At 41.2% G+C, this 23,721-nt stretch overlaps 2 protein-coding genes and 1 long non-coding RNA gene across 8 annotated transcripts in view; 2 read left to right on the top strand and 1 right to left on the bottom strand.

The window, feature by feature from the left end:
- The window catches only part of uif (sushi, von Willebrand factor type A, EGF and pentraxin domain-containing protein uif), a 148,933-nt gene extending 126,032 nt beyond the window's left edge, over window positions 1-22,901 (top strand). For both annotated transcript variants that reach the window (XM_084589565.1, XM_084589566.1), the window contains 17 exons: window positions 162-327; window positions 591-842; window positions 1,471-1,671; window positions 2,967-3,211; window positions 4,349-4,444; window positions 4,739-4,951; window positions 5,576-5,691; window positions 5,808-5,962; window positions 7,989-8,179; window positions 8,511-8,684; window positions 8,947-9,108; window positions 9,355-9,513; window positions 12,358-12,657; window positions 13,881-14,082; window positions 16,223-16,428; window positions 20,456-20,572; window positions 21,363-22,901. In XM_084589565.1, the coding sequence (XP_084445691.1) occupies window positions 162-327; window positions 591-842; window positions 1,471-1,671; window positions 2,967-3,211; window positions 4,349-4,444; window positions 4,739-4,951; window positions 5,576-5,691; window positions 5,808-5,962; window positions 7,989-8,179; window positions 8,511-8,684; window positions 8,947-9,108; window positions 9,355-9,513; window positions 12,358-12,657; window positions 13,881-14,082; window positions 16,223-16,428; window positions 20,456-20,572; window positions 21,363-21,394 (2,987 nt within the window). In that variant the 3' untranslated portion in view covers window positions 21,395-22,901. The remainder of the gene's footprint in view (window positions 1-161; window positions 328-590; window positions 843-1,470; window positions 1,672-2,966; window positions 3,212-4,348; window positions 4,445-4,738; window positions 4,952-5,575; window positions 5,692-5,807; window positions 5,963-7,988; window positions 8,180-8,510; window positions 8,685-8,946; window positions 9,109-9,354; window positions 9,514-12,357; window positions 12,658-13,880; window positions 14,083-16,222; window positions 16,429-20,455; window positions 20,573-21,362) is intronic.
- LOC146204851 (uncharacterized) lies at window positions 4,695-23,257 on the bottom strand. Its single transcript, XR_014704063.1, has 4 exons — window positions 23,132-23,257; window positions 20,867-21,006; window positions 15,534-15,594; window positions 4,695-4,832 (listed from the first exon to the last, which is right to left on the bottom strand). It is a non-coding gene; the product is annotated as an uncharacterized LOC146204851 (long non-coding RNA).
- A 238-nt stretch (window positions 23,258-23,495) lies between these two features.
- Window positions 23,496-23,721, top strand: part of BicC (protein bicaudal C) — an 87,904-nt gene continuing 87,678 nt past the window's right edge. For 2 of the 5 annotated variants that reach the window (XM_084589572.1, XM_084589571.1), the window contains exon 1: window positions 23,496-23,689. In XM_084589572.1, the coding sequence (XP_084445698.1) occupies window positions 23,524-23,689 (166 nt within the window). In that variant the 5' untranslated portion in view covers window positions 23,496-23,523. The remainder of the gene's footprint in view (window positions 23,690-23,721) is intronic. The other 3 variants (XM_084589568.1, XM_084589570.1, XM_084589569.1) reach the window with 2 other exon arrangements.

The following is a 23,721-nucleotide window of genomic DNA, read 5'->3' on the forward strand; positions in this document are numbered from 1 at the left end:
CAACAAGGAAAAGCATTTCTTTTAGTGCAGGATCTTCAAGGTGCACATTATCTGTGATGATATTTTTCAAGGCTGTACGTTCTATGCACAGTGCAAGCAATCATAAAACAAAAAATAATCTCAACTGTAGATTTGCTTTACGGTTTTATTCAAACTTACAGCAATAAACATCGACTATGACCTTTACATCAACGATGAAAGCCGATCATCCAGTGCTGCTCTGGCAACGTCCTTTGAGCTTGGCTCCAAGAGTCTGACCATCGCTATGTGGATCCAGTACAACACACCAAGCTCCATTGGGACATTCTTCACACTTTACAGTGTAGAGTGAGTCCACACTTTTTTCACGTATCTTTTTTTCCCGCCTTGCTTTCCTTGAATGCTTTTGGAAGCAAACAAATAGTTTGCTAAAGCATGTTGTAAAACTGCTTTCGTAGCAGGCTTTGGGTTCTAGCTCAGTGCAGGAGCTGCAGCGTTTCACTGCAACTATATGTGCAAATATGTAACAAAACATTTTTCACTAACCTTAGTGAATAGTGTAACATCTCACCTTGTTTCTATTGTTCTTTACACGCTTTTCAAATCTACAGGTCTCCTTACTTGCCAATTGGGAAACGCAAGCTTGTTATGGCTGATGACACAGGCGTCATGGTTTCACTTTTCCCTGACCTCACGTCGGACATCTACATCCCATACTTGGACAATGTGCCCATCAACGACGGCCAGTGGCATCACATCGTAATCATGTGGGATGGCAACCATGGTACCCTGTCGCTCATCACTGACACAGCTGTGGCTGGGATGGTCACTGGCTACATACACCAAGAGAATTTGCCAGACTTGTATGTATACTCTGGCTTCAACTTTGTCCCAGATGTATAGCACTTGCTCTTTTCTACTCCAACCTTTTCTATAAATTTATTTGGGTCCACTACTTGGCAAAAAAAAAAAGAAAAGAAAAATAAGAACTAATTCTACTTTGCTGCACTGTCTTGGTCACATGACACTCCGTGTGCACTTGCATGCCCATTACACAAAAATATTTTTAAGGACACTGAATTTAACTAGAGTATGGTCTTTGTATCGAAAATACATTTATTGCGGCAACTAAATTACAATGTAATGTGTCATTCTGTAACTGCTACGTGGTATAACTGAATCAGTACAGCCAGTCTTCTCCTGGTTTGTGCTGCAACTGTATAGTTTCTCAGGCATGTACTGAGTCATTTACTGTTAACACATTAAACTGCAAAAAGGTGCGGGCACTAAGATTTAGCAATGACAGCAAGAAAATTGAGAAAAATGTACTACACATGTGTAGCACTAATGAAGGTTAGGATAGGAATGGTAGTGCTGGTCCCAAGTAGTTTCTATATCCCTTGTCTATACGGAAATATATGCATGCATTTTACAGAACACAGTATTGGTTGCCATTAATTGTGACCTCTGCTCTTTTTTGCATTCTGTTAGTGGCTGGGTCAGCCTGGGAGCACCGCTGAATGAAGAAAACAAAGCCACTGCAAACAGTGGCTTCCATGGGCGCATCAGCAGAGTCAACATCTGGGACCGACCACTTGACTTTACAACTGAAATACCTCATCAGTTCCGCAGCTGCAAAAATGCTCCAGTTCTCTTTGATGGACTGCTTCTTAGGTGGACTGGCTATGACAGGTCAGTAGGGCAGCCACACTATTATGGCTTATGCAGTCTGCTTGTTGAGCTAATAACAAAAAAATTCTATTGTTTGTTGTTCAGGTTCAAATCAAATTTTGTTATGGCAGATAATTTTAATAATGTTTAACTGGCTGTAAGAAGTCAACATTACTTTTTCTTTGTCTTGAAAACTGCACCCCATCGTGGTGGTGCAGTGGTTAGGACGCTCGACTATTGTGCCTAAGGATGGGGGACCGAATCCCGGCCGCGGCGGCCACTTTTCAGTGGAGGTGAAAAAGCAAGGCACCCATGTGCTGTGCGATGTCAGTGCGCATTAAAGAACCCCAGGTGGTCGAAATTTCTGAAGCCCTCCACTATGGCATATCTCATAGCCTGAGTCGCTTTGGGACATTAAACCACATGAACCATCTTTGTCTTGTTTACTTATTTTAAGAAAGCATATATCTAAAACAAGTTTGAACATAGTCAAGAGTTGAGGACTGATGTGCACCATTAATGCTTGGACCTTCCAAGACAAGAGTTCAGTAGGTGCAAATTTGAAGAAAGTTGGCATGCTTTGCTTTCATGCCAAGAGAAAACTGCATATGTGATGTGTAAAATATGGTTTCCCAGCTAGCTGGTGCGTATTGTTGTTTTATTGCTTAAAAGTGAGATGAAGGCAGTGATTAGGAAGCGCGTAATGAACGAAGCACCACTATTGTACAGGCTTTTTCATCCTGCCCCACCATGGTGGCTCAGTGGTTTATGGCACTTGGTTGCTGAACCCAAGGGCGCGGGATCGAATCCCGACTGTAGCGGCCTGTTTTTAGTAGAGGCAAAAAGCAAGGCACCCGTGTGCTGTGTGATGCCAGTGCATGTTGAAGAACTTCAAGTGGTCGGAATTTCCGGAGCCCTCCACTTCCACGTCTATCGTAGTCTGAGTCGCTTTGGGACGTTAAAAACCAAACCAATGTTTTCATTGTATCTATTCGGTTCTTACCATGCGTCCATCTAAGGGCATGTTTTCAGTCACACTTAAGGCATGGGGAAATAGCAAAACATAAAAAGGTTATATAACAAAATGAAGGTGAACAGCTGGATATTGGTTCCAGCCATTTCTGCACGTCTAATTTCAATTATTTTCCGACTTAGCTCGTATATGTTAAGCTGTGGCTTATGTTTGAAGCTATTGGAGTATAACTTACACCTGAGCTAAAGTTGCGCTTTGATGCATTCATATTCTTACATTGGCTCAGCCATGTAGCGCATTCTGTAAAAGAATTTGATATACCATTCTTTCTTAAATTGTGCAGGGTGGATGGCACAGTGGAGAGGCAAGGCCCCGGCAAATGTGGGCAGCGAGTGTGTGGCGTGGGTTTCACAGGAGATGAATGCCGTGTTCGGCATCAGGACAAGACACCACCAAAGACTGTCTACTGCCCGCCAGACATGTGGGTCGTGACACCCAACACCTCCGTGGTGCTACAATGGGAAGAGCCCCAGTTTTCCGATGATTATGGCTCTCTCCGTGTGCATGAGCGTAACGGCGTTAGGACAGGTGTGTATTTCTGACACTCAACTTCTGCACTAAAGAATTAGTGCTTTAGCCTCATTTTTGCCCCCCCCCCCCTAGTGCATGCAGCGAATACCCTTATCGACTGCTTCCATCTGTTTTCTAAACTAATCCATCTGCTCAGCTGAACACTTAGTAACTGCAATTTTATATAGCCAGCTGTAAATTAACCACTGCTTAGACATGCTCAAATTCTACACGTGATAGGTATGTGTTGAAAATATTCATATCTTTGCTTACGCATCCTAGTCTTCCTTTCATGAGGAATTAACAGTCACCAATTCTTCTCTACAACCTGATTTAGCAAGTAACACATTAACCCACTGCTACAGCTGGTTATTTTCATTTGTGCCTCATGTAAATTGAATAATAATAATGTGATGAATAATTATTTTCCAGTCTGCAGCCCCAAAAGTGTGCTATATGGCAATACCTTTCATCAGCGGCTAGTTCAGACTGGAATAAATCTTACTACACTTCAAAACAAAATGAAAGAGAAATAAAAAATATTGTCAACTATTTTATCCCACAAATGCAGGTTCCTGATTTAAACCTCACACAATTTTGCATTGCCACAAACTTTCAAAGCACAAGATTTATGAATAGTACTAACTTTGCAGTGCTTGTACGTTTCTAACAGAACTATGCACACTAAAACCAAATATTTAAGGCACTTAAAGCAAGTACAACTGATATGCAGCTTCTCTGCTTAGACATTTGATAAAACTTATGACTGAAATGTAATGTAAGGTGCCTCAAACCGTAGAGTCTGTCCTTTCTAAACATTATGACAGATAAGGTATGGTAATTCCAACTAACTTTTTGTTTTTAGATGATGTGTTACCTTAGTGCAGTGATTTTAAATTCGGACAGAATTGAAAGCCTTAGTATTACATACGTTGTTTCTAGCAGATACCAGAAATTCTGTTGTTCCGTTTGTGCACAATGATTGTCATCTACACTGATGCAGTATCCTGCAAGCAAAAGCATTTCTTCTATATCAGTGTACATGTATATAAGTAAACTCGGCCTAATTTGGCACTGCAAACGTGACCGGACTGTGTTGCAGCCATCTGTCAGCATTGTCTTATTCTGTATTGACAAGCCTGTTTTTCCTTTCAGGTCAGGCGTTCATGAAAGGAACCTATGATTTGTCATATGTGGCTTTGGATGAGGCTGGAAATGCTGCTCAGTGCGACTTCAGGATACATGTGCTGAGTAAGCTGCCAAGGTTTTGCTACCTGAGAATGAATTTCTTAAATGCACCAATATTATTACTCTGTTAGTTGTGTGAAAAAAAAAAAACAATATTCTTATTATACATAGTACAGTTTGGCTTCAGATACAACATCCCACATGGCCATGAACTGTAAGAACAGAGAATGCATTGCACAGTGAAGCACATAGGAGGAAAAACATAAACAGTGCGACTGAAAAAGACTTTATGCATGCTTCAAGAGTAGTGCAACAAACCAGACATGTGTGACAGTTTTCGTAATGCACCCTTTGCAGGTGAGTTCTGTACTTTGCCTGCTCCTCCACTTGGTGGTCAACGACACTGCTCGGACTGGGGCCCAGGAAGCCGCTTCAAGATGTGCACCATCAGCTGCGATGATGGCCAAGAGTTCTCTCAGCGCATCCCAGAGTTTTATGTCTGTGGCGCAGAAGGTTTTTGGCGACCTACTGACAGCCCTGGGGACCAGCTTGTATTCCCTGCCTGCTCACGTGAGACTCATGCACTATGTAGATACAAAGGGAACCAACACCCTGGTGAAACCCCTGGTTGCAGGGGTTTCACCTCGATGACTAAAAAAACTTTGGCAAAGACTGAGATACGGGGCTGCAGAATACAGTTATTGTGTCGAATTTTGAAAAGATGGTCCAGGCTATGAGCAGCAGTACTATTGTATTGGTTGTCAAAGTGTCATGTCAGCAGCAAAGAGATCTAAAAAATTTCACTTAGACAGTTGACAGCTTACCCATTGAGCTTTATGGAAACCACAAAACCAGTAAGGAGTGATACTTTGCAACACAACAGCTTAGTAGTTTTACTGGAGCGCCCATTAAAGGGAGTAAAGGAGCTATAGCACTTGAACATCAAACTTTTCAGCTCATCACAGGCTCAGCCTAAATACCTAAATGCAATGTATTGCTTAGTGACTTGTTGCAACAACCATAGTGTGTGACAATAGAACACTCCGAGTGAAATTTCGCTTGTGTTGGAAGCTGCATATAGCATTCTGTCTTGAAAATGTTTCATGTGACAGCATCTCATCTTGTATATTCAGTGATTACTTTTATGCCTCAACACAGATTGTGTAAGATACACTTGTTGCTATCTGTTTACAGCCAAGAGGCCAGCTCAACGTATTTTCCGCCTGGCTATGAATTTTCCATCGGCTGTGGTGTGCTCAGACTCTGGCAAGAAAATCTTGCATTCACGTATTCTGGAAAGCCTGCTGCAGGTATGTTAAAACCGTATTACGGATATAAGGTCACCACCTTATAAAGTTTGCTTAAGAGGGTATGGCTTGCAGCAATAACAAGTGCATATAAGTTTCATATGCATTTGAATTTGCAGGTGAACCGCAACTGGAGAATATGCGTTGATCCGTCCCCTGGCTCCTGCAATGGCATACGGGTCAATGTAAACTGCAACAAGCACTCTCGACTGGTTCGCCGTCAACTTGATGATAGTGATGTGTACTCCGTCGAAGTTTCTTTCCCTGCCCACAAGTAAGCTACAGCTTATTTGACCTTTCTATCTGAAACAACCAACCTCTTATCAAGCCTTTACTTGATAAGAAGTTGCATGGTTGTTTGCCTTTCCTGTCATTGCAGGAAAGGCAAATTCACTGCACCAGTTTTTTTTTTTTTGTTTTTTTTTATGGTTGTGAAAAATGTTTGCCATTAAATTTTCAAATGCTGCCCATCATTTCCATTTAAATATAATTTTTTTTTCTGTCTAAAAAGTTGATGCAGGCCTCAAAAAAGCTAATTAGTCAGTTGTGCAACACAAAATATCAAATATTAATTTTCCGCAAGTGTAAAAAATTTTATGCAAGCCAGGCCTCTGAACTGTTGGGAATTTTAACATTAAAACACCAGAATTGGCCAAGGACATGAGGGGTTTATGGCGCTAGAAACCCACCATAAAATGACACTATAGGTCACAAAACCTGTCTACGTAAAGAGTTCATGTACTTGTTACAACTGTGTGACTTTTTCTAATTGCATAATGTAGGCTGACAGCACAATACTGAGATTCCAATCCTTTTCTTCTTTCTGTCTTAACCATTTCAGAGAATGTGCTGCAATATCTAGTGTTTTGCTTAATATTTAGTGCTTTCTCTAGCTAGCATCAAGAAGCATCCTAGTTGCAAAAAGAAGAGTATTGAATGCATCTGAAACAAAGACACTGCCACTATAGCTGTAAGTACGCTCTCATAAAAAGCTTGTGGGGATTCTACGGGGCCCAGGCTATGTTCTCGGAGCCAGACACCATGCTGCAGCTCGGGCCACACTGGTGGCCACGAAGAAGGACGCACCGAGGCGAAGCCAGTGGGTCAAGCCGTTTATTGGGATCTCCCAATGTTCATACTTCCTCAGTAGTAGCGTTTGTTCACTCCAATGTCGCTGCATCATCTGCACCTCATCTCTCCTCTGTGGCCGCCTTGGCTGTCTGTAGAGATGAGAGGGAAGGGAGGAGAAGGGGCCACCTGCTGGGCTATGCCAGTGCTTTTCATACCAACCTCTCCACGGTAGCTCTGAGGAAAGGAAGCCAGGAGAATGATAGCTGGCCTCAAAAGAGAGCAGGAGGGCGTTCACCATGTCGTGCAGGGAAATGGAATGGCGAATCACCTTAAGATTATTTGGTTATTTCTGAAACGGTTTAGTAAGGAAGAAGAAGAGGACTGAAGTCTCAGTATTGTGCTGTAGGCTCATGTTATGCCGCTACAGAAAACCCTGGCACAATTCTTTGTTGTACATTTGTCTTTAATTATTTATTTATTTACAATACTGCTAGCCCCAAGGTAGGGGTTGTGGCATGGCGAGATTTGCATCAGTAAACATCAAGATAGTAAATCAGTTCACAAATAATACTAATACAAACTACATTTGAAAAGGACAGTGCATTCAGAAATATTAAACGACAGAGAGAAGGCCGCATACTAAGGCCATTAAATGCCTGACGCCTATCTCCGTTGTCTACTTCAACCCACTTACTGTCAAGGTCATTCTATTCTACTGATAACGCCCGGAAACCTGCTCTATCAATAAGTTTAGTAATGCAAACAATTCGTACTCATTAAATGTAAACCTGACTGCTTTTTTGCACCCTTCCCACTTTATTAATATAACAGAAATAAAGGGATTTTTATATTATATTGCTATATTCAAAAAATGGCAAAATGAAAGACTCATATGCTAGAAGCTTAATATGTTTTGACGAGTTACAAAGAGGTAACTTCAAGTAATGTAATTTTGATATGAAGTTACAAGCAGTATTGCTAATATGATGACAGCTTCAACTCAGATTTCAATCTTTATCGCTCTTGGTTAGCTGCTTTATTTGCTAATATGTTTTTTAATCCTGGAAAAAAAGATCTAGAAACCATGGTATAAATACTGTAATACACAGACAAAGGCTGCGATTAAAGAACCCAACTCTGTGCCTTGCATTGAGCTACGGTGAAGAAAACATGAACTGTATAATCTCAATACACAGCTCCACAACTAATGCACATGCTTCTTTCCACAGTGACCCTGTTGTCAATGTAAACACTCAAGAGAAGTCAACTGTCAAGAAGATTGTTGAAAATGCTGTCCTGCAGCAGAGTGCCTTTGACGTGCGGGATACGCTCCCAAATGTGACCCCTGATCTAACCTCACTTAGCATGATCACAGACTACGCTTGCCCAGCTGGAGAAGTTGTGGTAGCTCCCTTCTGCGGTAAGTTTCGGGGAAATCAGAAGATACCTTGACTAACAAAAGCCAATAAAGTGCTCACACTTACAGGCACTGAAGGCCAGGCCAAGCTAATGGCCAAATGTATCATGCTTTTTGCATTTTAACCTCACCACTCAGCTGATTGTTGTCTCTTTCTGTATGGTAAACTCGCCAAAGAACAACTTGTAAGGCGTAGTTAAAACAGCAGGGACAACCTTCATCTTCAATTCAATTTCAGTTCAGTTAATTTGAATTATTCTTATGTTCAATGAATCTGTTTATGTCATTGCCTAATGAACACTTCATTTTTTTTTTTTCCCCTGCCTATAAACAGTCAAGTGCTCCCTTGGCACATACTACAACAATGCCACGCAATCATGCCGGTCCTGCCCTGTGGGTTTCTACCAGAACGATGTGGGACAGCTGGCTTGCAAGCCTTGCCCTGTCATTGCAGGAAAACAGGGTGTCACTTCAGGACCTGGAGCACGCTCTGCTGGACAGTGCAAAGGTGCGCTCGATCGCATCCCCTAGTTCTTGTTTTCGTGCTTTTGTTATGGGTGCATATAACGAAACTTTGCAAAACTGGAAGCAGAAAAGTACAAAAGAGGCAAACCTTTTTACCCCTGCAGTTTTTGTCTTGGTCGTAGCTGAACCGCTCAAACCACCGTAACAACTTTCCTGAATAATTTTAAACAGATTCACTCTACCTCTAACAAACTACCCGCACTTCATGCTGAACCTGTGTTAATATAAATATGTGTCTTTTGCAGAACGCTGCTCGACGGGCAAATACTTTGATGAATCATTGGGACTGTGCCGTTCCTGTGGCTACGGAATGTATCAGCCACGTGAGGGTGCCTTCTCCTGCATGTCCTGCGGACCGGGCCTCACCACTCGGACTAACGAGGCTGTGTCTGTGCAAGAGTGCCGAGGTATGTGCCGCCTGCTTGTTGGCTGGGGATAGAGCCACCTGACACCAGCAAGGGAAGGGACTGCTCATGCAGCTGGGCCAGAATTCAAATTTCCACGCGAGAATTGTGCAGCATCATGTTTCAGTCCTTGTATATTGCATTTTTCTTTTCTCTATTGTAACTGATTTTTCTGACTGTATGCAAATTTACAAGCACAAATTTACATTGCACAAATAGCCACAATGCACTATGTTCTTTTGTTTACAGAGGAGTGTGCAGCAGGATTGCAGCTCAGCTTGACAGGCCAGTGTGACCCATGCCCGAAGGGCTCTTACAGAACACGAGGCATGGCTTCTTGCAACTCGTGTCCTCCAGGCACGACTACACCAAACTTCGGATCAACCAGCATTGACCAGTGTTCACTTGGTAAGCACCGTTATAAGAAAGACTACTGCAGTAGTCTTGCCAAAAGCTGCTGCCCATTAGAACAATATGCATTGAAAACTGTGCAAAGTTATATGCACACACCATCTATTATGTCATTTGAAAAATGACCTTTTTACTTTCGGTGATAAACAGAATATATATATAAAAAAGTGGTTAGTTTGCAAATTAGAAAGCACAAGAACATTATAGTTATGTCGCCGATGGAAATAGAAGTCACTTCCACAGTTTGCATGGAGTGAACCAAGAAATGAGCTGCAGCTTTAGTTGCCTTTTGCCATTACCTTTTTTGGTTTGGTTGGGACAGCACTGTGTAGTGTGATTGTGAATATAGGTTTTTTTTTTTTCCACTAGCATAACGTGAGCAAAGTGCGATTAACTAACCTTAGAAAGCACCTAGTGCTCTGCGCTCAGAACTGCGCTGTGCTTTTCCACTAAATAAAAGAAAATGTTTTGCATCGAAACATGCCAAGGTGAACCACTAGGGACTCCATGTGAGAACACCATGGGATGGTGTGAGGGTCAGGGTGAGTGCCAGTGGGGATGAATGTATGCAGCATGTGTTGAGCACGGTTGTAGTATGGACTTGTTAAGAGTGTGGTACGTGAGCAGTCGGTGCGTGAACTGTGGCAAGCAAAAAACACCAGCATGGTGAACTGTGTGTGACACTGCGACCTCCTGCTATAAAATAAAATGAGCCCTGACACTTGTATGCCTGGCTGTAATACTTTGGACTAAGGTGGCAGTTAGCAATATTGGCACTCCAGGTAGGGCAAACAGGTCTCGGGGAATTGACTGCCCTCCTCTTTGAGTGTCTCACTTGGTGATGGTTAGAGTGTGGCTCATCAAAACGCCAGAGGATAGTAGCCTTTGCTGTTTGGTGCAGACATTGATAAAAAGCACAATAACAGCCATTGAAGTACCTTCCTGAAGTATCTTTTATGTTAAACCTTGAATTAGTTAATTATTTTTTTTGTTCTCATTTCCAACTATTTTCTCATACACTATGGATGATTTGCATTTGCAGCATTTCTGTGTTTTGCCAGGGCAGTACTGTAGCTGCGAGGCCATTGTTTAAATTTTGCACTATAATTTGTGATACACTGCGGCACTGCAGCAGCATTATTTTAAGTAGTGGACAAATGACTAAGACATTGGGTCAGCACTTTTATCCTGAGAGCTTGTATACATACTGTTCTATCTTACCACGAGCTAAAGCCATGTATTGGGTGACTGGCTAAAAGGTGCCAGTACAATTGCTAATAACCAACTGAGGGGACAGTCCTGAAATCGATTTAGAATAACATCTAGCTTCCGCACCAGCAGACCAAATTTTAAGAAGGTGGTGCCACGGAAAGGAATTGGAGCTTACTTGAATCATATCAGATGTGTGGAATGCAAAAAGTAAGTTTTATCCACTAACGAAGAGTCCCAATTACAAGAGTATGTATATCCAGAAGGCCTCCACAACATGTATACTAGTATTAAAGAAATATCTACACACAAAAGCATAAGGGCCTCATGTCGCAGAAATTACAAGAGTATGTATATCCAGAAGGCCTCCACAACATGTATACTAGTATTAAAGAGATATCTACACACAAAAGCATAAGTGCCTCGTGTCGCAGAAAAGCTGGCATTGATGGCCGTGAGCAATAATCCTGCATATTTGACAGGGCCATGCCATCACAGCCACACAGCTCCCCATGGGAATTTCAAACATCGCGCCTTGCGTAGGTTTAATGTAATGTCACGTGTAGATATTATGTGCCTAAGACATGGCATTTAATACGAAATAAAGGTCACCGCATGCCACCAATCATTTATTTTTTAAACAAATCAAGAACTTGTCCTGTTTTAAACCTGCACCCTTGTCTGTGAGCCAGACGCACTATAGACTACACCATGCAAAACACACCTGTGAACAAGTGGAATTTATATTTATGTCGTGTGGTCTTGCATGTAAAGTGGCATTTATGACTGTGCTGTAAATAGTATTTGTGCATTTAGAAAGATAACAATTACGAAAGTGATAATTAAGCGAGTGGCAAAGTGCATGCTGCTGTCTTTATCTTGCCATTTAGTGGCACGGGGTGGTGTCGCACCGGGTGGTGTCGGCATGCGGGGTCTCTGGAACCCCATATGATTGGATGTACCCCACTACTCAAACAGATGGCGCATGCGAGCAGTATAGTCTGGGCCGCTTTGCATTCTGAGTACAGTGCATAGGCCACCATCGTGTCATACTCTTACGACGGAGCTTGCATCCCTTTAATTTCTCTTTCGATCTGTGCATATTGTTTGGAGTTTTTTTTTTTTTTTTACACAAAAGACATGTCCCAAAATACAGAGATTTATGTGCAAAAATTAAATGCTAAAAGAATTTTTAAACATAGGTGATAGAAAATTGAATGCCTAGTGATAACTTATGAGAATTGAGACTCGTAAGATGCCTCGCATTAAAAAGAAATGAACAGGAGTGTTTCATCTATAACAAGGTCCTAGTAGTTAGCCTTCATAAAGCTGAGCTTTTCTCATGGTCTGCTAATTCTGAGTCCAAGCACCAATTCTATCAGTTCTATCCTTCACATTTAGCGGTTAGCTTGCATACTTCAACAGTAGTTCTAAGAAATCAGGTGTAATTAGTTCAGATGTGAAAAATTTTGGAGGGATATTTACTACATGAGTGCTCCAACAGGAACTGTCACGTATAAAAAGGAAAATGAGAACCTATGTGTGAACCACAATGGCCTGAATGTTCTGTTTGCTTGCATAAAGTAGTTGTTTGGGTTGGCGGTTAACTGCTTGCTAATGCCTTTGCTGCAGAGGTGTGTCGTGTGGGCCACTACCTCAACAGCAGCAGTGAAGAATGCATGCCCTGCCCAAAAGGAAGCTACCAGGATGAGGAGCAGCGTGACCTTGAGTGCAAGTCCTGCCCTCCTGACACTACAACTGATGGCGTGGGTGCAACAAGCCGTACCTACTGCTCGGATCCCTGTCTGGTCAATGGCGAGAAGCGTGACTGTCGAGAGCATGCCTTCTGCGTCTTCTTGGAGGAGCGCCAGAATTACACCTGCCAGTGCATGCCTCGTTTTAGACTCAACAATGACTCTGGAGAATGTGTTGGTAAGCACAACTCCTTCTTCCGTGTTGACAGGCATGTCAGCCATGAACAGGACGCGAAATCAGTGCCAGTTGGTGCATTACCAAGGCCCTTGAAACATGCAGTCTTAAATTTATGTCTCAGTAATTTTAGGAACAAGGGTGCCTCATGCAAGTTATCATGCAGATAACTGTGTTGCCTTCCACTGCTTAGGAGAACTGCTTTCGTTCAGTTGTCTGCATCTTTAGATATGCTTCAGTTAGCAAACTGGCTGTAGGAGGTGGGCCCATTTTTTTTTCTCTGCTCCAAAATGTGATATTTGCATCGTTTTGAGGTCTCTCGTATTATCATAGGCATGTTGTGCAGCATGTTTCTTCAGTGTGCAGTTGCCTGTGTTTGGAGGTTTTTGTGTGCAGCTGTTCTTTAAATGTATATTTATGCACTTTTATTGTGCATACATTACCAACTGGATGTTGTGAACTGACAGTGGAGATTTAAACATATGAGCAAATAGGTGGCTGGGATTCTGAGTGAGCTATGGTTTGGAGGAGACAAATTCTGTGCAGTGGTAGCTTGTCAAGCTTCCATAGTACTGAAGGCATCCACACAGTCAATGACTGATCTTTAAAGCTCACTAGGGACCATGGAAGCATCTGAAAAATCAAATCTTGTAGAAAAAAATACTTTACGTAAACCTCCGATTGGTCATTCGAATGCTTGTCGGTCCCGCCGTGCAGTGTTTACACAGACGACGGGCGGCGCTCGATGGCTGTACTGCCGTTGGCACATCGCAGACAAACGCATGGATTTAGCTGAAGGCTAGACGTGAAGGCAAACATATATTGAGAGTTCGCTGAACAATCACGATCTGAGGATGCTTCACCGTGTAGTGCTCACAGTCCGGTGCGGTGAAGCAAAATATATCTTTGTGCACAAAAAAAAATATTAATAAGAAATAAAAACGTTCTAACAACATCACAGTCAAGCAGCTAGTTATCATATAAAATGGTCTTGACCAAATGAAACTGAAAGGTGTATGTGGCTACTACCACATCCACTTGGCCTACTGCCATCTGCACGTCTTCAGTTTGCTACCAGTTGCTGTGTATAGAAAAGAGGTGGCCAAGCCCATGACAGGCTGAGCTCATATCTGCCTTAAAGAATTTTTTAATAACATCACATTGCATGTGCCACATAGCGCCATATCAGATTAACCTCCGGAAATGCTTACAATGGTCTTTTGTAGATGTATGTGAAGACTACTGTGAAAATGGTGGCCGGTGTGAAATCAGCCAGGACACAAGTGAACCCAGGTGTGCCTGCCAAGGAAACTTCTATGGTGACCGCTGTGAGAAGAAGTCTGAGTTTGTCTACATCGTTGGAGGCATTGCTGGTGCTGTCATCTTCGTCATCCTCATCATACTTCTGATTTGGATGATTTGCGTCAGGTGAGTAAGCAAAGCGTGTTCCGTGATACCTACGTTACTAAGCTAACTCAGTCTTTAAAGTCAGCCCAAATAAAAATATGAATGGAGCGGCGCTAGGTTCTTAAGACAATCAAATTGTCATGTTATACTTTGACTGTGCTACTGGTTAGCCGAGAATTTAGATGAACCGTTGATTGGTTTATTATAGGTATTGAATCCAATTGAATTAGTTAATTATCAATTAATAATGGTTAATCATGTGGTATTTGGCATCGGAGCCGTGTACTAAGGGTCCTACCTGTCTTCGGCTACTTACCTCTCTCTGTCTAAATAAATGTTTTTACCATCACACTCTCGAAAATTTAATGACACTCTCCGAGAGTCATATTTAGTGCCAAAAGAATGCAATAGTGGAAGTTGATTTCAACATTACTGTGAAGAATACTGGGCTGGAAATGGCTCTTTTAGTGTACCATACCACCATCAGCGTATACTGGTTATACCTGTGGAACTCTGCAGCTCAAAAGTGATTTCATTCTAAGGTCATAATGACATAACTGCTAAGAGTATGTGCTTAGTAGTACTCACTTATTCTTGTTACAAGTGTATGTTAAGGCTTAATTCATGTGTGAGAAAAAGTTTCTGCTGAGGCTGAGCTTTTATGTAAAAAGGAACAAAAACAGCACCCTCTGGGCACAGCAAACCACAAAATGTAAAAATAAAATGTAAGCAGTGTAGTAGGTCAAACCCAGTCCAATTAGCATAGAGGGGAGGGATAAAAAAAAAGATAAAACAAGCCTCCAAATATTGATGAGTGTTGAATTATATGGCTCCTAACTATGTACTATGAAAACCTAGTGCTACTGTGAAGTACACAATGTAATGAGTTTGCTGATGTTGTGAAGCAATGTACTACCTTTCTCTTGACCGTCTGGGCATAGCATTGTGCACATTGAATTGACATAGCCTGAGTCATCTCCTGGTGAACATGGAGTGCAGATGCCCCATAGTAGGAGGAGTTCAGGGCAAAAAAGCGTAAAGGACAATAAACAGTCGAGACCAGTGGTTTTGCATACTCTGACCCAAAGCCCAAGAGGCCTTTGTCCACCTAGCACACTAAACTGCTGCTGCTTGAGAGAAATTGTGGCCCCATACAGACGGAAGCTAACAAAAAGTCACTTCTCATGAGTGTCATTCTTTGTTGTGGAAGTTCATGCAAGCAAGAAGCCACACTGTGAAACTTATGTCTGGCCAAGAAAATTGTAGTAGACAAGTGCTGCCACAACACACTGGTAGAAAGGACTGTTTTTCAGGCATACGGGGCAGCGAATAACATGCAGGTGTAAAGGCAACCACTAAAATTCCCAAACAGGGAAAGTTGCAGAAAAAGTTCAATTTGTCCATTGGGTGATAGCATTGTGCGAAGTTGAAGTGTGCACAGTGCAGGTTATGCAGAGAAGGGTAGAACATACCGTTCAGTTCATTATCAAGCTTTCTTCATGGCTTCTGTGTTCTGGAAACATTCATGAGTACCTGCACAGACCTTGTTCATCATTCAAGGACAAACAGAGTGCTGTTTGTCTCTATAGCAAGAGTATAGTATTAAAAGAATAATGATCTTATTTGTGGTAACATGGGTGGTACCTATTACCTGTTGCATGCATTACTCTGACATTGAACATTATATGTTCAAGGTGACAACTTTCTCTGTTTCATTACTATACATTTGCTCTCAGTGTTTCAGTTGAGTGGAAATTTTCTACAGAACTTCTGTTTTAGAGGTATAGAAAGCATATATGTACATAGGTAACAGGCTGGTTGATACTTTATTACCAACTTTTTTGGTGACAATGTCAAAACTGCTACTGCACACTAGGCGTGGAAAATGTTTTAAAATTAGCAAAGAAACGTGCACAGACTGGTTTAAACATGCAGTTTTAAAACATGACCTGAATAAGGAATGTGTGACAGGACAGGCTGATGAAGACATTCATCCATTGTTTGCCTCTTTTTGCGCTTTAATTCAGGCAACACATTTGAATATCATCATAGAATAAACGAACTAGCATGCTCAGAGGTTTTGCAGCTGCAGCATTTCTAAGTTCCCCTTTCTACAAGTATGTGTAACCTTTCTTTGTGATGCTTTGCTGTTCATACACAGGACATCTTGGAAGAACAAGCCAAAGAAGCTGCCCCAACCTCCTCCAATGGACATCAGTGGTTCCCAGTCCAACTTTTATTATGGCGCTCCTGCACCTTATGCTGAGAGCATTGCTCCTTCTCATCACAGCACCTATGCCCACTACTATGATGATGACGACGATGGCTGGGAAATGCCCAACTTCTACAATGAAACTTACATGAAGGGTAATCAAAATGACTTTGCTTGAGCATGAACCAAATATGCAGCTCGGGTACTGAGTCAGGCCACAGAAAAGCCACAAGTACAGTAACAGTTGTTATTCGGTCAAGAACCACTTTAACTGCACTCCCCTCGATGAAAAGAGTAGCAATGCAAAAAAAAACACGCTCTACTGAAGCTGACTAAATAAAGTTTGTGCATACCTGCTTTCTTGAATGGCAGCATCAAACATGTGCACAAATGTAACACCTCAGAAATCAGTGTGCAGTGGTGTGGTGAATATGTAAAGCTAGCATCATAATTAAGTATTGCTAGGTACAAGCACACTGGATTTCTCTTTGGAGACTAAATGAAACCACTGCAGCAGAAAGGTTCAAAACTTCCAAAAGTTGTACAATCAAAATAGTTGGCAACATATAGCTATTCTTTTTCTCAAGTTTGCCCCCTACCAGGTTTGAAACCAGTTGCTTTGAAAGTTTTGGATAAATTTTAATAAAAAGTAGTATTGTTAGCCTTGGGGAACCCCGTGTGGTTTTCAGAAAGTGCTCAGGAACCCTACATGGCTTGGCTTCTATTCCTCTGTGCCTGACATGGATGCAGAACAAAGGTGCAGATATGGGTGGCCCCCCAAAAAGTGCCCAAATTCAATTATTCGTTGACCAGCTGTGTAGAGAAACAGTCTGCTATAGAAAGACGGAGTTGGAAACATTCCTGAATTTAGGTGCTTGTGTCAACCCAAAAGCACTCGAAGGAACCAATTTGGAAAATGCCTGCCATAATCCAGTCTGCTAGTGCCTGTACAAAGATGACTTATCTGTCTCGCATTACAGCATAAACGTGCGTATGCATGGCTAATGAAATACTTCACATTAGCCTGTCTTTATTAAAAGAGAATGACAAAGGAATGCACTAGGTGCATTATCAAAAAAGGAAATGGTACATTTATTGCTGACTGCGCAGTCTTATGGTCCACCAAAGCTGTCAAAAAATGCTATGTTTGCTCATAGCTGTGGTGAAAATTCTGGAACTGAGAAATTCATTGTATTGATCATACAGGCTGGTGCAGATAGCATAGTACAGTTCTAGGCTGCATATCGAAGTGATGAAGTTATTACATTACTTCCCTGAAATTTTGCAGCTGACTACAAAGGCCCCTAGCACATTTGCCCCTGCCGACAAATGTCAATAACTAGCCTATGTTGTTATACAGCTAACTTTGTCAGTATTTTCTCTGAGAGCCAAAGCTGCATAGAAAGCATTGCTTACAATGCATATGAGGCAGTCCACGCTGGTGGCAGGTAGCTTAATATTGCTGGACTGTAATTTTTAAGAACTTTTGGGGCAGGTAACCGTTAAAGTATTATTTGGACATTGTGTCAGCAAAACTGTCATTTTATAAATTAGTAGGTACCAAATACCTTTTATGCTTCCCTCTGACCTCATTATGAACACATACTATAGGCTGGAAAAGTTCTCAAGCCAGCGCATGGGGCTAGAGCAGGAGCATGCATGCTCATTGGCGGAAATGCAGCATTTAGCTTGTGTATGGAAGTTTGAGAATGATAATGTAATTGTCCCCATTTTCAGATGTAAAACTTCCAAGTGGCAGTGATCATTACATCACTGTTAAAAGGGCTGAAACACTCAATTTCACTTTGTGTATTTTTGCTTTTAAATGATGCGTATGACATATTAGTAAACATGGATCGCCACATGAAATTTCCCAATACTGCAGTAAATAATTTGTGATTGAATTCCTTTGGAAGTGGTAGTTCCAGTTTTGGTTTCAGTTTGCCAAAGCTCCTGTGTGCCTCACATGATTTCATACTCACATTACTATCATCGTTTGGTTACTGAAACTGAAATCAAACTGCATGTGAGAAAAAATGCAGTTATATATTGTTTACTGAGCATAGGCGAAATTCTCGAAGAGATCCATTCTTACTAATCTGTTACTCATAATTCTAAAGTGGAAATACACTAGAAAGATCAGCACCTCTACACCTTTGCATCATTTGTGGCTGCAGAATTTTTCTGCCAACAGCAGTATTTTGCAAGGAGTGAAAGAAGCTGCATTTGACCAAGCATATCGTTTAAGTAAGCATCCTGAAAATGCATTAAGACTAAGGTGGCAAAGCAAGATATTATCAAAATTTAAATTAGACAAGTTTGAAGTAGCCTAATCTGATTTATTTTGCATCCGCTCTTGGTAGCTTTGAGGGTAGCACAGTGTGGTCAGCATTGCAAGGTAGCGCTATATTAGTACCTGCATGCATTAACATTCTACTTGGCTTATAGTAAACAATGCCGCAGTCCTGATCTGATTTCTATTTTTGTAGTCAGAACTTTGAAGCACTAAAAAGCCTGAACATGACATGCCCATAGTGGTAAAAGCCAGTGGCATCACTTTTTATTATAACACACTCCTTGGGATCATCTGCCAGGTCCAAACTTTGCATAGAGGCTACCAATTGATACTATCACAGTGGGTGGAATTTGTTCTGAGAATTTTCAGCACAGCTATTTCTAGCTGCCATATATTCTTTTACCATTTCAGCGCTTCCAGTTTATGTGAAAGGCTTGCCAAGCTTCAGATCTGATGCTTGAGTTTCACAGTTTTACCATAGCCTGGATTTTGTTTGGCTCTAATATGACAACCTGTGCTCTTGTTGCAAGTACGAGATTTAGCAGCCAGCATTAATTTTGACAAGTGCGACTACAGTACTGCTCTATTGATGCAGTTAGAAGAGCAGAAAATATGGGGACAGGCTTCACAGTCTGAAGAAACGGATAAAGAATACATGGTGCTTGAATGTATCCTTGCCAAATATGAAGTGTGTGGGCTCAGTGGTCTGATGAGAAGCTGCTGAATGTTGTTGATGCCTGAGTGCAATATATCAAGAACTTCTGATAAATTACCTAACATAACAAACATTTTACCTAGTCCTGAATAGTTGCTATGAAGGACTTCTACAGTAATGATAATCACATTAACAGTGTTTCACCTAATTTAATCAGAGATTTAAAAGCATCTTCATTTTACGAGAGGGCAACTCAAGTGGTATTCTTTATAGGTGCTGTATGTGTCAGGAGGGTGTTTATTTATTTCTTAATTAATCACTTTAATATGGAACTCAAGAAAATATGAAAGGTTTTCACTTGAAGATAGGAAGGTGGTTAGTTGTGTGATGTGTAAGAACAGAGACCTTTCCCATACCACTAAAGTATCATGGGTGAGAGGCAAGATATATATATAAAGCAAAGAACATATGCTCACAGGGGGTTGAAATTTCAAAATTATTCTAACTCTAAATGTTTCTCCCATGCATTAAGCCAAACACGTAGCATTAAAATCTCTCTCTCTTTCTCTAAGCCAAACACGTGGAACACCACAAATGCCTGAAATAGCAGTAACTTGCTTGCGCTGATAGTAACCACGTGTGCTCCAGCTTAGGTGTGCCATTAACAGTGAGCAAGTTTACATCTACAAGTGCAAGATTTTCACTGCAGGCATTTGTCAGACTTTCTGGTGTTTACACTGTGAATAAAAATGGCATAACATGAATGATGCCACCTGGCATTCCTTGAGGTATCTACAAATACCTCAAGGTCAGATATGTTAAATATTTGTCACAAAGCCCTCCTGAAGTGTCCCCATATTTTTTTATATTTTTGCAGCCACGTGAACGCTGAAAGAGTTTGTCAGATGTTTGTTTAATCTGAACACTGTATGCTTGGGGCACCAGCTGATGACAGGTGTTATTGTACTTGAAAGCATATGTTGCCATGACCACTGTTAGTTTAGGCGAGTATCCACAACCTCGCACATCTGCAATACTTTTTGTACTTTCATTTATTAGTAGAAAAAACTATTTGGCAAACAGGATTGCATCACATATTGTGTCATCATGCTTGCATTTGATGCTGAATGACTTGTTAAGGATTTCTACATATTACCTTTATGACAAAAAATTTTGGCTGCCTACAGTATAAGCATTCTGCATAAATTTGTACCATATTGCTGTGTTTCAGATGGCCTACACAATGGAAAGAGTGGTACTCTGGGTCGCAGTAATGCCAGTATTTATGGAACCAAAGAAGATCTCTATGACAGGCTGCGTCGGCATCAGTACCAAGGCAGCAAAAAAGGTAGCTACACACTTTCCTTAGGTGGTCAGACCAAGCATCTGTTTGTGCTAAGCTAAAAATTTAGCGGTTTAGTTTCAGTGTCATTTTTAATCATTGATACAAAAGCATGTTGTATGGGATAACTAGGAGCAAGGAGGCTGCAGAGGACATCTGTGCCAGGTTAATAAGCTCAGTAGAGAGAGCACCATATCATCTTCAGCACGGCTGAGTTGGTGCTAATGACTACTTTTTATTAGAAAAGTAACAAGAAAGGTTCTAGGTACCCATTATATGTTGAGAGTATACTAACCATACCTGTAGTTTGCAAGGTGCCAGATCTGAGAGAAGCATGAATGGTGTATCCTGGGCAAGTGTCCTGGATGTAGGGGACAAGTATATGTATCACTCAGGAACTGTAGACTGAAACATTCTATTCCAGGCAGTCTTCCCAGGTCCTACAGCAATACAGATATTAATTGCATCTGGCACCCCACAACTTTTTACACCAGTTAAATGCTAAGGTCTTTGGAAACTGCCAGTGTACTTTGCATAAATGCTAACACCAAGAAGACCAGTATGATATTTATACATAATAAGATATAAAGGGCACCATAGTAAGAACTGCATTGCATGGCACATAACAGTAAACACTGTACTAATATTTTGAAGATTATTTTTGTATGGAAATAGCTGCTAACATAGCCGGGTTGAACTGCTGTTGTCCTCGTGTAAGCTTTTGAGAGACAGGTTCTTCATCCGAATTGTGTTCTCACTACTGTATAAATTTATGCAGACTGTTTCTTTTTTCCAGATACAAGCGATAGTGAAGACCAAGGACAGTAGTTCCCAGTGTTTACAATTCTTACAACAAAACAGGCCTTTTCGTTAGACTGCATGCAGCACTGCCTCTTGCAATGCTGCCGTGTTCTAGTATTTGTTTACTTCCACAAAATACATTGTTTTTATCATTCAGCATGCGAAACAAAAATGATATAATGACTTCGACCAGTTCCATGCATGCTGTACTGTGCCTCAAGCTGGCCTTCACTTGCTTGGAACCATACATCTACACCATCTCAGGCAACTAATTTTTATAGTTAATAAGCTGGTTCAACAGCTACTGTTGTATCTCACATTCTTTTTATATAACTGTTACCATGCATTCAGATAATTTAAAAAAAAAAAAAAAAAAGAACTTATAAAACTTTTTTTTTTCTAGGTGACCGGCGAGGCATATGGTTCAGGTAGCATATGTAATGGGATGAAATAATATGCAAGTGCTGACCATTCAGCTTGTATATTATGTCAGGCTCTTTTGTTTTTGTGTTAGTGGTACTGTATACAGATTTTCTTGTGCTTGGGGGTTGTCTCTCCCAGGCCAACATTATTTTACAAGCTGCCTGGCACAAATGGTCACATGGCCTCAAAAGGAAATTAACTTGCACATTATTTTATTCCACTACATCATAGCAGAACTGAATTCACTGGTCTATATCAGAGATAGCACACGGCAATGATAAGGTATAGTTGCTCAACAGTGCATGCTTCTATTCTACAAGCAAGCATGTTAAGTGTTGGTGCCTTGCAATTCATTAATGGCAGAAGCTTGAATATGAGAGATACGATTGTCCAATATGTGCCTCAAAAAAACATTTATTAAGGGAAAAAGAAAAAAAGTGTACATAATAGCATACTTTATTGCCAACAGTCGGCTTTTACAACTACCTACATGTAGATAGGTTTGTCTTTGAGTAAAGCAGTGTTTAACTGTGCCACTAGTATATTACAGTATGTGGTCCTGCATTCCTCATTTGTGTAAATACTGCGAGAAAGGTGCGACACTTCTGCTCATCTCAGACGATGCTCTCACACTGAATGTGCAGTCAGCAGCAGTGTAGATAGACCCTGCCTCTAACTTTATTGTACTTTTGTCGAGAGCAAGCTGTATGACTGTCTGCAGTCATATCTTGAAGAAATATTTCGTACTTTGTGTTGTCTTGTGTAACAGCATCACCTAGCTCCCTCAATGAAATAAACCTAACTTCATAATGGAGGTCACTTGTACTTTTCCACAATGTGCAACATATTTTTTTTTTTTTTTTTTTGCTCACTGTTACGCTTTGAGTGGACTTAGTGAATGCTTGAATGTTCTTACCTGCTGTAGCAAAAAAAAAAAAAATACTGTTAACTGGCATGCCTTTGGATGTATGAGTGCGCATAAATGTTGTACAGCAAACAACTTTCCTTGTTCTGATTTTCTTTCTCGTTTGTTGTTTCCTGTCATGCAAGTATTGTACCGTTCGCGCAGTGCGAGTGCGATGTGCTACAATAAATTTTTTTTTCTTCACGACTTTTACTTGAGTAGTGCGTTGGCTGTACAATTACAATGACATTCCCCCCAATGTCTTATCTTCGACACAGTGTCTGCATAGCTGCGATGCCGCATAAACATAGGTCTGGTCCCCACCACATGACACTGTACGTCCTGGGACAAATGCTGCAACGGGAAGCGCGAGCGATTTGTACACTTGACAAATTGAGCGCGTAGACAACGCCTAAGAAGCCAATCATAATGCTCACCAGCCGCACTCACAAACCACGGTTCCACTTGCATCTGAGGTTGACAAATTAAAACAGATTATAATCCGCAAAATGCAGCGACAAGGCAAAAGTTGCATAACGCAAAAACGTTCATGCGAGACCACGTCACCATGTTCAGTTTCGAACATAGCGCCACCAAAGAAGCTGGCGATAAAAAAAAAAAAAAAAAAAAAAAGTCACGCATTTTAAACCGTACTAAACAGATATTGTTGCTACTTATGCTTTATTGCGATTACAGTATGTTCTAAGTATAATAATTTGAGCTTACCAAGATTCTTCTTGCAATATTTCCCGACACAGTTTATTATTAAGCGGATGAACACGTGACGTAATAAGCGCGGGGCTATAAATCCCGACGAAGGCATTGAGCGATGCGATTTGCAAGTAGCAGTTGCGCAATGGACTCGGTAGAAGTGACGTCTACTCATTCCTCAGAATTTGATGGCTCCAGCGTAGTCGGCGATGAAAGCGACCCTGCTAGCGCATATGTGGAAAGAATAAGGGTGGACCGCAAAAAGCTCGAAGAAATGCTTCAAGGTGAGCGTGCACGTGCGAGCTGTCAAATGGCT

Source organism: Amblyomma maculatum, chromosome 1 (genome assembly GCF_055883805.1).
Source record: "Amblyomma maculatum isolate TAMU_Amacu chromosome 1, ASM5588380v1, whole genome shotgun sequence".
Taxonomy (NCBI): Eukaryota; Metazoa; Arthropoda; class Arachnida; order Ixodida; family Ixodidae; genus Amblyomma; species Amblyomma maculatum.